The sequence below is a fragment of the Artemia franciscana genome, chromosome 8, assembly GCF_032884065.1.
Source record: "Artemia franciscana chromosome 8, ASM3288406v1, whole genome shotgun sequence".
NCBI classification, from domain to species: Eukaryota; Metazoa; Arthropoda; class Branchiopoda; order Anostraca; family Artemiidae; genus Artemia; species Artemia franciscana.
In genome coordinates this window covers 49,178,673-49,192,104 of record NC_088870.1, presented here as the reverse complement: position 1 = coordinate 49,192,104, position 13,432 = coordinate 49,178,673, and the positions used below count along the sequence as shown (strand labels likewise).

General features: G+C 34.5%; 1 protein-coding gene across 1 annotated transcript in view; it reads right to left on the bottom strand.

Moving 5' to 3' along the window:
• LOC136030708 (cytoplasmic dynein 2 heavy chain 1-like) overlaps nt 1–13,432 on the bottom strand; it is a 575,385-nt gene that overhangs the window by 256,299 nt on the left and 305,654 nt on the right. Inside the window, exons 42-43 of the mRNA XM_065709779.1 lie at nt 11,256–11,389; nt 6,844–6,967 (exon numbers count right to left, since the gene is read on the bottom strand). Of these exons, the coding sequence (XP_065565851.1) occupies nt 6,844–6,967; nt 11,256–11,389 (258 nt within the window). The remainder of the gene's footprint in view (nt 1–6,843; nt 6,968–11,255; nt 11,390–13,432) is intronic.

Genomic DNA, 13,432 nt, shown 5'->3' with positions numbered 1-13,432 from the left:
GCGGAACACCACAACTTATAAAAAATTTATTAGATATAACATCATCAAAACATACACGTATCGACCTCCCTATCAAATAAGATTCAAACCACTTTAAAATACTACCTGTGACTCCAAGTGACCTTAGTCTATCAATTAAAATTTCAAAATCAACCGTGTCAAACGCTTTTTTAAAATCTATAAAAACCGATAAAGTCATTTCACCATTTTTCATTAATATATTCAGAAAATCAAGAAAATGCTACATAGCATGAACAGTAGAATGTCCTTTCCTGATTCCGAACTGACTATCACTTAAAAAACCATGTTTTCTTAAATGTGCATAAAGCTTTTTATGCATAACTTTTTCGTACAACTTCGAGAAAACCGACAGCAGAGAAATCGGTCTCCAGTTAGTCAGATCAGTCTTTGAGCCACTTTTGTGAAGAGGAATCACTCGCGCCTCTTTAAGCTTTTGTGGGAATTCTCCCAATTTCAGTGATTAATTAATCAAGTAAACAAGGCATGGTAGGAGATAAACCATAATAAGCTTGAATGTCTTAAGGCTCATACCGTCACTACCTGAAGAGTTGGGCTTAATACTATTTACAATTTCTTTCAACTCTTGCATATTCATTTCTTCAGCCTCCATTATTAGTCCCAGGCCTCTATCATCAATGAAAGCTACGTCACTTGTTCCTTGACTCAGTGGCTGGTCTTCCTTTTGAACCACTTCACCAATCGTCGAGAAGTAGGCACCAAAGTGATCACAATGCTCTACTTGCCTTCGTAGACTTTTCCATCCACAATTAGTGAAGTTGGCGTATTTTTCTTTTTGTCACTACCCAACACTTCTCTCAAAACCTTCCATGTTCCCCTTGAGTCCCCCTTTGTTTCCCCAAGTTTCAATTCATAATAAATCTTGACACGAGATCTTCGTAATGTGTTCACTTGATTTCTTTTTTTTTTAACTCTTCAAACATATCAGCACTTTGGCAATCTAAAAATGACTGATACTGTAGATTCCTTTTCTTAATCATCTGAATAAGTCCGATGTAACCCACGGCTTTCTCGGTGATTCCCTTGTATTCCTCAACACTTTTAGTGGACATGTTTTATCACATATGGGCTGGAGAATATTCATATAAATATCAAATGCATGGGATGCATCATCTGTCTCATCAAAAAACTGGTTTCCATGTTAAGTTCCTCAGCAAGGTTTTTCATATTCTGCTTCCTTAATTGCCGCATTTGCTTTTTTTCTACCTTTTTCTCCTTGGCAATTACTAGTGGCACAGAAGCTACAACTGGGAACATGGGAATACCAGAACATCAGCACCACTAGATTTCAGGTACTTTGAACTAACAAAAATGTTATCTATTAAAGTTACTGAATGACTTGTTATACGTGTCGGGACCCCAACAAGGGGAAATAAATCATTTGAAACCATCAAATTTAAAAAATCAAGATTAATAGCATGTAAATCATACAAATCAAAATTAAAATCTCCCACACAAATAAAATCCAACTGGCTAGATACCGCAGCTCTCGTTAATATCTCAAATCCTTCCGTGAAATCCTCCAAATGAGAACTTGGTGGCTTATAAACCTCACTTACAATAAATTTTTTTGAATTAATAGCCAGTTCAAGAGTAAACGATTCAACCTTACCCTCTATCCAAACATCGACATCCCCCCTTTGACGGCAAAGTATCCCATTTTTTACAAGGAATGCTAGACCTCCCCTTGCCATCAGCTCACGGTTTTTCACAAATAATTGGTAGCCTGGAAATTGAAATGAAGGCAGAAAATGCTCAGAAGTCAAAAAAGTCTCGCAAAAACCAATAACATCAAAATAGCTATTAGTCAGATCTAGCAAATGCAAGATATTGTTATAACTTGAGGTTAGATGACAATTCCAATGGCATACACTAAGAATACTCTCACTTCTTTCCCATGACGACGACGTAACTGGAATATATTTACTCGATCTTTGGCAATCAAAATCAATTGCAAAATAATCATTTGCTATTCCATCGCGAAGTATATCATTCAGTCGAAAAGGGTCAGATTCAAATTGTCGCAACCGATTCATGCCATTCAGCTGATCAGACATATAATACGTAAATAATCAGTTTGCAAATCATTATAAACGCAAAGTTAACCTATATAAATAATTTTGTTTGCAATACAGGGACAGGTGGAAGAATAATGACAATAATAATAATAATAATAATAATAATAATAATAATAATAATAATAATAATAATAATAATAATAATAATAATAAAAAGGATTCTCCATAGGGGGGGGGGGAGAGTGGCCAACAAAACAAATCAGAAACAAAATAACGGTAAAAGAAAATAAGCAAGATAATTCACAAAAAAGAAAAAAGATCAAACAACGAAGACAAAACAACAAATAAATAAGCACTACAAACGAGATATAAAATAAGATACTAATCTAGAAGGTGTCTTCAACCTTCCGAAGCCTCCTAGAAGAAGCTTCACCTGGTAAGTGAGCAAAAATACGGCCTTGGTCCGACCAAACGTTCTTTGCTCCGAACTTATCTCTAGCACTGTCCAGGATAATTTTTCGCTGCTTCGTGAGATATTCATTCACAAAAACACCAGATTTCGCTAGCTTATATTTCGCTTTAAAGACAGTATGAGCAACATCTTTGTTAGAAAATTTGACAATCATAGGGGCAATTCGACTTTTATCACTAATCTGAGCTGTAGGGTTGGGTAAACGAAAACGTTGCATAGAAAGAATTTGATCACTCATAAGAGCACTCAAGCCCATTTTGTCCTTTATTATATTGTGCAATGTTACTTTAAGGTCAACACCAGGGGCCTGTTTGACCTCTACGAATACAAGGGAATCAAGCTGAGCTTCTTGTTGATGCTCGTCAAGTCTATCTTCCATTTTTAAAATACGATTTTCCATCGACTCTATTTGAGCTCTTAACCCCTTAAGTACTTTGCCAATTTTATCAAATTTTCCATTATATTCGACTGATAATCCATCATAAACTTGGGATATTATCTGTTCATCAATACCTGGGTTGATACTATTTTTTTGTGCTACCTTTTCTGTGACCAATTTCCTGATGTCCTTGAGCATATTTTGCTTTGTTTGTGCTAACTCTTGTTCCGTAGAAACTAACTTTTCAACAAGAACAGCTGCCGATGATTTTTCAGAGTTTGAGCCAGTTTGAGCGGAGGGAGCTTTTTTTAAATACTGTAAGTATATATCTGGGAAAATCTCCAGGTCCTGAAATGCCTTATTCACGCTCCTTTCAGTTTTATGTGATGCTTCTTTAGACTTTTCCGCATAGAGAACTAAATTTACTTCTAAGACTGCCTGAAGATCATGGGATCCATAACAGAAAACTAGAAATTTTTATGCTTTTTCTGATTGGGTATTAACGTCTACAATTCTTACTGGCCAAAGCGGGTAATTACTAAATTTTGCCAATGCCAAGTCCCCTTTCTTTGACCATCTCCAAGCAAGGCCTCCTGCATACGTCCATGTGAATTTCTTGGCTTAAATATTTGCTTTTTAAAGGTTTTTATCTCTCGTTGACAAATTTTGTTTCATAAATTTACCTCGATGGTGTTTGACCATCTCCAAGCAAGGCCTCCTGCATACGTCCATGTGGATTTCTTGGCTTAAATATATGCTTTTTAAAGGCTTTTATATCTCGTTGACCTTGATGGTTTTTGACCTTTTCTTCGAAAAGGGGATCAGAGCAGTACTTATTACAATTTTTGTTTGTGTTAAATTTTACAGTCATTCCTTACTTTTCGAAGAACTTTCTTCTTGTTTGTTTTGGTATTACATTCAAAGCTATTCCCTTCATTACGATTAAATTTCTTTTTTGACAACTTTGCTTAAAAAAAGACCTATTTATGCATATTTATTAAAAAAATTGTATAAATTTCCTAAATTTAAAGAAGGCTTTACCTGATCATGCCTAATTCTTTTCACTGTGGTTCCAGGCCTTATCATAAATTCTTTGATATTTACAAGCTTCTGTAGCCTACAGCATTATAAGAACATAATTTCCGCAATAACAGTATGCTAAAACCCTTGCTGCATCTATTTTGTACAGTTAGTCCGAATTTAGCCTTTACGGCGAAACGATTCCAGGATATTTATTTGAAGGAGCCGACGCATAAGCTCTATTACATTTGGCTTAGACATAATATTTCCGAGGGCTTTGTTATCCTTTCACCTAAAAAACAATGATCCAATAACTCCCCCAATAGCTTTTGAGTAATTATACATTAATTAGTAACTTTTTGTATTACTGTATAGGTAGTCTACATTGACCGTGTATTTTAGTAGACTTCAGGTGTAATTAGGGACAAATACACAACCAAGCAGCTGCGAGGCCTTAGAAACTTGTAGGACTTATAAAGAATCTTGCGATAGCTCACAGTAAATTGACCTTTCTAAAGTTTTTACTTGACAAAATATTGGCTGATTTTGCTCTAAAATGGTTGTTCTGTGACACAAAATGGCAGAAATCCGACCTTTGATGCGATGTGATCAATTTCGCTACTTAAAAAGAGCACTAGAACTTTGAAATTAAGTATTCTTTTGTCATATCATCATATATTGTGACAAATACTTTGATAAAAACGCGCAGGAAATTTTTCTTCCCCCTGAAAAAAAAAAACCACAAGAAACAAAGTTAAGGCAAATCCACTCCCTCCCTTCTTAAAAAAAAACAGAATATTTATCACATTCAGGGCTTTGAAACCTCCTTAGAAACTAGCGCTTTTCAAAAAATTAGGGCAATTTTTTCTTACAATAACAGCCCTCTTTGGTGTACCCCCTTTCCAAAATATTGCCAGTATTTTTACACTGTTAGCTTTTGATGATTAAGCTTAAGAGCAATGACTGTTATACGTTTGGAATTAAATTAAAAAGTTGATTGTTTTGATATTTTTACTGCTTTCATGGGTGGTAAATTTTTGCCTTTTTATGTTTCAGCTTGTTGAAAACGATAGCTTTTTACTTATTCCTCTTTTCTGTTACTGTTCATTTCATATTACTGTTACTTCCGATTTTTCATGACTTGATTGTAAAATAAAAACAAAGTTTGAAAATAAACTATTGCAACCTACTTAAAATTTCATACAATTACAATTTTTCCTTCAAAACAGAAAACAAATTTGTGTTTTAGCTTCGACAAGTAAAAGACATTGGAAAAAAAAAAATCATGTTCAGCAATAAGGTAAGGGATGAAATAAATTATAGCAAATATCATTTAATTTTTTTCTGTTAGCAGAAGATACTAAGCAATTATTTATTTTTCAGGTTCAATGTAATTCCAAAAAGTTATTCTTGCATTTTTAACTAAAGCACAATCAAGTCAAATTTACAGTTTTACTGATTTTATTTTGGTATCCAAGTGCTCGCTAGATTACCGTCAGTTTGGTTTCCATTGGAATTTGGGTTGTGTTTTTGCTCACAGGGTTCTTAAAAGAGTTATAGCTAAAGGGAAAAGTTCTGGGTTGCCCCTATTTATATGCAGGGCAGACATATCATCGGCCTTTGACTCAGTAATTCAAGCGCAAGTATTAACAAAGTTGTTGGAGTGCGGAGTTAACGGTTAGGTTATAGCATGTCTTAAATATTGGTATTATAATTCTTTCATTACAATTAAGTTAAATGGAGAAACTCTGTCACGACCAGTGAAAATTATAAGAGGTCTAAAACAAGGTTCAATAGTTAGCCCCGTGCTGTTCAGTATATCGACTTCATTTGTAACAAAAGGTATTAATGGTGGCCTTATAATTGATTCGTGCGATCTTAGTCTATTGTGCTACGCTGACGACATACTTAGGATAAGTAGCAACATTTCTACTCTCCAGTGCAATCTAGACCAGCTAACTCGTGGATATGATTGTTTAAGCGTCCGTGTGAACGCTAAAAAAATATGGTCTTTATTTTTTGGTTCACGACTATGCATACAAAATTCTACCCGGATTCGCCACGCCACTTCATATGTTGTTGTCGGTGGGGCAAAAGTATTTCCGCAAAAGCTGGTGAAATGCCTAGGCATCACTTGCAGATGTAGCATAACAAGCACTAGAACTCTTTTAGTAGAAAATGTATCTAAGGCAATTAGATTCAGCTATGCCAAACTAGCTTCCGTTAAGTATACATTTAACAGAAAAGTATTGTCTAGACTGTATTCAGCTGTTTCTCAGCCACACCTGTTGCATATCACTCCTTTATGGGAGTGGCAATCAGCGGCAGAAAATTGAAGCTTCGTTCAGCTTATTGAAAGTACCTAAAAAATTTTACTACGCATGTCGCTCCACAAAAGGAATTCCTTATTGCTAAACTGTTATAATACGCATGGTCCTCTGGATATAATACCTGAGATGGAAGAGTCGGCAAGGTCTAAGTTACCTTCATAAACTGGCAAGCTTCTTACCTGTACATATTTTGTATGAGTGCGATTTTTAAAGTTCCGTTGAATTAGAAGTCATATTATTTTCTTTTTTTATTTTACTCCACTTTTTCATGTTGTATGAGTGGGCATAAGTAAATTACTGACTTACTTATTATAATGCTGCATATAGAGGCCTTGCTCCTTGAAAACTGAACTTTTTATCTGATTTTCTAATACATATATGATTGCGTAAGTCTCCTTTTACCGAATTCAAACAGTGAGTTTTCGTTATTACTGTCTTTAGTATTTTGATAAAGAAAATCGTAGATTTCCTATATTTTATTCAAAACAGGATTTCATTGTATTTCATGGACATGAGTAGCTTCAATCTGTTTTAATTTCTGCTCCTCCTCCATAAAAACACCTAACAAATGCTTCAAGGACTTACTTTTTCGTATAATTTCGTTGTGAGATTGGCAAATTGTTGAATAGCTGACGCTGGAATTAGTTTTTCACCGAGTTTTTGAAACGCCAAATAAATAACTTTTCTTTCTTCTTCAAGCCCAGGTGACCTAAAAATGTATACAATTTTTTGATTAGAACAGCAAAGAAGTGTCGAACAAAACGAACAGAAATAGTACAACGAACAGAAATAGTAAAACGTTAAAACGAAAAGAAATAGTATATCCATTGGTGTCAATACGTCTAAGAGGGGGAATTCGCAACCTTTTCACAAGATTTTTCTCCTCGCCCAAAGATTTCGAAAATACTTTTTTTTTTATATTTTCATGGAGAAATGATTTTATTTTTGCATTTTCAGCAAAAAGTTGAAAATGAAACAACCTCTTTCATAAGCCCCGGCACCTGCGCTTCCATGAATTGGCACTGATTTTCAAACGAATCGAATGTTTATGGTTACCCAAAATATATAAAATTTATTAAGTTTAATGTTACCCGTAAAAATTTACGAGCAGGAAAAAAATTACCAATATTTTAAAAAGGGGAGAAACACCCCCAAACGTCAAATGATTTAATGAAAATCACACTCTTATACTCAGAATATCAGAGGACCCTACTGTAGAGGTTTTAAGATCCTATATACAGAAATGAGGCGTTCTGCATTTTGGCAGAAGAAAGATCACAAATGCGAGTTTATTTTTACCAGAGGGGATCGTATGAAACCAGTGACCCTAAGAGATCGGGAGAGGAGATATTTTTTTCGTTATCAATTACTTATTTACTGAATTTTGTAAACTGTTTTCGTTGTGCTTATGAACGTTGTTTAGATTTTAACATATTTGACTTGAAAAATGAATACAGCCTTCTTTGCTAGAATGTCGTTGTCGTTTATCAATGAAGTATTATCTTGTCATATATATATCTCTATCTCTTTTCCATTTAAGTTTTAATGTTTAGTTTAGATATCAGTTTAGATTTCTTAAACCATTCAAAGGATCAGAACAAAGGCTCTGTTTGGACGACTAAACTTTAAGCAAGTTCTATAATAACAAAGTAAATATTTGCTTAATGCGACTAATGATGGAATGAAAAAATGAAAAATAATACAAAAAAAGATTTTTTTTGGGGGGAGGGGTACAAAAAACATCGAAAAACGCACAAAATTGGTTTATATCCAATATTGTTACTTTTTACGAGTTGGACAAACATTACAGGGAGGGAGGGGTTCAAATCCCCTGTCCCCCTGGATACGGCCTTGTATCCAACATGTTCGAAATTCTTTTGAAATAAGCCATGTCTAATGGTATTAAGAATTTAAGAAATCTGTTCACAGCGAAAACTAAGCATTGACACATGCAAAACAATAGAGAAATTTATTAATTAGGAATATATATGAGATCATTAGGGGAGCGTTTGCAAGCAAAAAAACAACGGGAAAAGAACAAGAAAAATTTTATGCATATACAGAAGTGTTAAAATTGTCTTTAAATGTACTGTAGTAGTGCCAGGGGCAGATTGAGGGGGTGGTTTTTGAGGCACGTGCCCTACACCCAGGAAGTTAATTTACATTATTTACAGGGTCAGAGGAGTGAAAAATACCAATAGGAGACACTCTTTTTTGCAAAATATATTTGAAATATACTCTATTTTATAATATACATTTTTCTATAATAATTCCCTAATAACAAAGCTAATATTTGCTTAATGTGATCTCAGCTTGCAGTTGGGATGGTCTGACTTCGATGACGAGCCGTCATCAAGCAACTATGCTGTTCTTCTAGACATTGGAAGTGACTAATGGGATTTTGATTTATTTCTAGCAACACTAGATAAGTGCTTAAAGGCTGACAAAGAAGTAGTAACATGCTGTTGAATGAATTTCCAACAGTTTGATGGCTATGGTCTTCCAGAGGTAGTCACGGTCCATTTTCAGGACCATGACGACTGGAATTTGGAACAATTCCTTTTGTAGAATTTTTTGAAGAGTTTTTCGCGCACACCGCTTTTGCAAGAACTACAACTATCAACCAATCAAGAATGAAAGCTTGAAGTTACTCCAGACGAGCAAAAGATTTTAGTCACCCTAATAGCCACCCTAATAGAAGACAATTTAGAAAAGGTGAGCGTGAAATACAGATGAATATCCCCCGCTCACAAACAAGACAAGAACTGCACTTTCTAGAATTCTGTGACTTGAAAATACTGCTCTGTGCACACGGCCAGGGTGTTGTAAGATGTCAGCTAAAAAAGCAACATTATTATCTGCTTGACAACTGACGTGAAAACTGACAACTGACAACTGACAACTGTTTTAAAAGTTTAAACGACAACAACTGACAACTGACAACTGCTTTAAAAGTTTCACGAACAGGGAGATTTTATACAGTACATCTTTTTTAGTGTACAATTTATTTATTCTTATTATGCTCTTAACTAGATATGGACCTAATGTGCACACTTGTGGGGTCTATGCAGAAAGAAGGTGGGAAGACGTTTTAAAGCGTAATAGTACTAAAGATGATTTTTTTTTGCTAAATGCTGATAACTCAGCAGAATTGGGTAAGTAATTCTAAAATTCAGGTTCAAAAGAGGCTAAACCCTGAATGCGAGATACGTAAGCTTGAAGCTGCTCAAAAGTTACGAGCCCTAAAAACCTTGTTCCATTTTCAAAGAAGGGGGACTTTTAAAACGGTAAGTGATATTAGTGAAAAATCTGTGTACCACAAAACCCTACTACAGAGTTTTCAGGCGTGTACTTAAAAAATATGAAATTTTGCATTTTTTTTTAATTAGAAAGATAACGATAGTACTTTTATTTGTTTTTTTCGGGGGTGATCAGATCGAATCAAGGATTCTGGAACACCGAGAAAAGACTGAATCGAACAGAAACAAAAGGACTACTCTTTATGAGCAGAAAAATACATTGTGCTACAGTAAAGGGATTTTTTTAGTGTTGATCTTACCCCATCTCCGATTTTTCTACCCTCAGTAAAAACATACTATGTCTTTAGATGGTGACCTTTCATTTTTTTTTTAATTATGCTGTCCTAAAAATTGAATAAAATCAATAGCTGGAGATCAAGTAGCTGCTATTACAAAATTAATTCAAAAAATAGATTTTACGAAAGTTCTTAAGCCGAACTGGCCAGACATGACAATATCAGTTGCTTTGATGTTCTCATTGAAGTAACTCGAATAGCTTCTTTTCCCTACGTGGATTAGTAGCGACAATTGTATTTATTATTATTGGTGGTGGTTTTATTTGTTTTTAGTTTAGTGTTTTTTCTTTTTATCATGTTGCTGAAGACGCCTAGTTTGGATACAGGCGAAATATCCGCGTTGTTTTAGTCTTTCATCTCTACTGGCCGTAGTCTCGTTTGAGGTTTTTACTCTCTTCCTCTTTGTTGTTTAATGGAATTTATCGACTGAAAGTAAGGACAAGATTTAAACTTGAAACAAACATAAATTTTTCCGTATAGGAGGGTAGCTACCCCTTCTTTAATTCCTTACCTGTGGTGCTAAAGTTTATCAGTGCTTTAAAAAAGCCTCTGTATATATATATATATATATATATATATATATATATATATATATATATATATATATATATATATATATATATATACTAGCTGTTTCCTTTTTTAAGATAAAAGGAAACAGCTAATTTTTAACTTTTTTTAAGATAAAGGAAACATTTAATTGTTTCCTTTTTTAAGATAAAAAGAGCATTTAAATACCTCAATACTTATTCCGGCTCTCTTTGAATTTACTAAGGGGTCCCTCAGGGGATTCATACAAAAAAGAATGCATGGTTAAGTTTTATATATGATAAATATAATTAAATATAGTAAAATATACTTCAATTACTCAAAAGTTAGATATAATAAAGTAGATATTACCCTCATATACTCCTGTGTTAAAAAGTGTGCCTTATCAAATTGGTTTATTTGTGTGAAATATTTTATAAAACATTCACACTTATCTTCATTTCTTAAAAGAAAAAAGTCACAAATTAATAAAATCAGGCAAGGCAATGCTTCTCGGTTGACTAATGTTAAGCAAAAAATCTAGACGGAAAAGAAAATGAAACTTCTAGAGAGAAAAATAACTAATTCTTTTTAAAACGGGATCGATTTCAATTTTTGAAAATATTAAACCTGCAAAAGGAACAACAAGTTTTTAAGTCGCAGTATTTTTTACAGGTCAATTCTCTGTTTCTCTGTTATTTGCTCGCAAACCATCTATGGTAATCCTTTCCACTACTAAAATAATTTTTTGGCAAGAAAACTCTCTGTTTTTCTGTTCTTGTACGACAAACCGTATACCATAATTGTTACCATCACTATAAACATTTTATACATATAGATTCAATGATTTTATCTACACAAAACTGATACTAACCTGATTGTAAGACTTACAGCCCCTTCCATCAATCGTTGATTAAGAATTGCTTCTGTAATGGAGCATACAAATGTGACATTTTCTAGAGAAACCCATTCCAGGTCAACATCATAAAATCCTCCATAAGAATGAAACTTGAAAAAAAAATATTATCATGGAATGTATGCTTCTCTGAAAATATTACTATAAAAATAGTATACTGAAAACCAGGATTGGCACTGAAAATTCAGCATCTCAAAATTCACTTGCTAAACTTTGTATATTCTGTCAAAGTATTCAATCAGCTGTAGTTTCGTGCAGTACTATTTTAGTGGTATTTTTACTATATAACTGGTGTAGACATGGAGGACAACTTCTAATCATGATGACTGAAAATCTTACATTATCAGTTTAGTTTTAAAAACAGGAAGAATAACAAGGCTCAAGTGCTTGATTCTTATTCTGTTAGGTTTGGTGAGAAAGCGTTGTCTCTTCTTGGGTGTAAATGGGTGGAAAAATCATGAGGCTTGCTTGAAAATGATAAGATGTTTTCTTGTTTATTTAAGTTCTTTTATGGTACCGTAACAGAGACGCAGGAGAAGGAAACCTAATCTCTATAGAGCTTATAAGTTCGCCGCCCCTTCAGGGAGTACTATTTGTCTTTCTCAATTCGAAATTTAATTGAAAATATAATTTATTGTATAGGGAAGCCAAGTATTTCTATTCTCTAAACTATTTTTAACCTTGTGGCAATGATATTCGTAAAAAATGGAAGGTAATAAGTTCTGCATTTAAACCGGGTTCTCACTTTAGTTCTTTGTTAATGACACTAAACTTGAAACAACGGGAAACTGTGAATCAGAGCTTCGGCTTAATCTGGAAGATTTGTTTGAGAGAGTAATTATATGGTTTTAAATTTTACCCTAAATTTTTCTAAATTGTTTTTGATTTTTTTGCCCATGTTTAAGGTCAGATTCCTATCCATTAATGGCGAGGTATATTTTACGGGTTACAAAAGTCATCTCATAAGTCTGAATTAGTCTTGATTCAGAGTTCATGGTGTGAGGAACTTTTTTTTGGATATAACTTATTACTGAAAGATTATAGTCTCTACCTGACCTACAGCTAATATTTTGATAATTTAATTCAGTGACCATAGGATTATAATTTGAATAAGCGGATTATTTTGGTACTTAAGTGAAAATTGCCCTGGGAACTTTGGACTTTCTTATATATATTTTCATGATCAGTGACCTATATAATATAGGTCGGGATCCAGTAGTGGGAATACAATTAAGACTACCCGATATTTATAGGCAATAACGCTACGATAAAGGTAGGAGAAAAAAAAGTAAGCAGAAGAGGGGTGAGAGAGTTGTTTGCAAGATCCGTCGTACCCACCGGACTTGCCACTTAAATTGCGGGGACAAGGTAGACAGCCTCCAACGCTTCCCTCACTTCTCTTGCACAGTGTTGACAACCCTGCCTATTTATAGCGGAATATAATTGCAGATTTATTTCACTTGGAATATATTGGCAAATGCCAGTCTGTGATCAAGTGTGGGTCCCACATCAGAATTTGCGCTGTAGCTCCACCCCATTCTTCTCTCACCGAACCAGAGGTGTGATTTAATTAAATTTAAGATGCATGACGATCAACTGGTATGGTGCCCTATTCTGAACTTTCTGTTTCGAGCGAGGGCGATTATAAATATTCATGTCAATATAGCGAAAGTTGCCTCGGATTTTTTTGAAAGTGAAAAGATAATGGAAGCTAAGAAAAAACTTTGGGGTTTCGCAAACTGCAGTTATCGTCCTAGTGACAGTCAGAAATCATCGGCAAACCGTCTTGACATACTGAAAATCTTAGAAAAGTGTGCCGAGCGCCGAATTCTTTTGCCACGTTTTGTGGTCTACGAGCCAGACGAAGTTCCCGTTATCCTCGGCAAGATTAGTGCAACCCTAACCCGTAAAGTTAATGAACTTTGCTTGAAAGTGGACAATTTTGTCCAGACGCAACGTAGCATCATGCCCTCTCCAGAAGCATCTCTAATGCCACCTCCAAGGCCGACCTATGCCACCGTCCTGAAAAACCCGGCAAAAAGTTGGTTGATCCCAAGGAGCGTAGAGCGTTTACAGACAATCTTTGTGGCGATTCAAAAATATCGATGACCGAGATAAGACCCGGTAGAGAGACA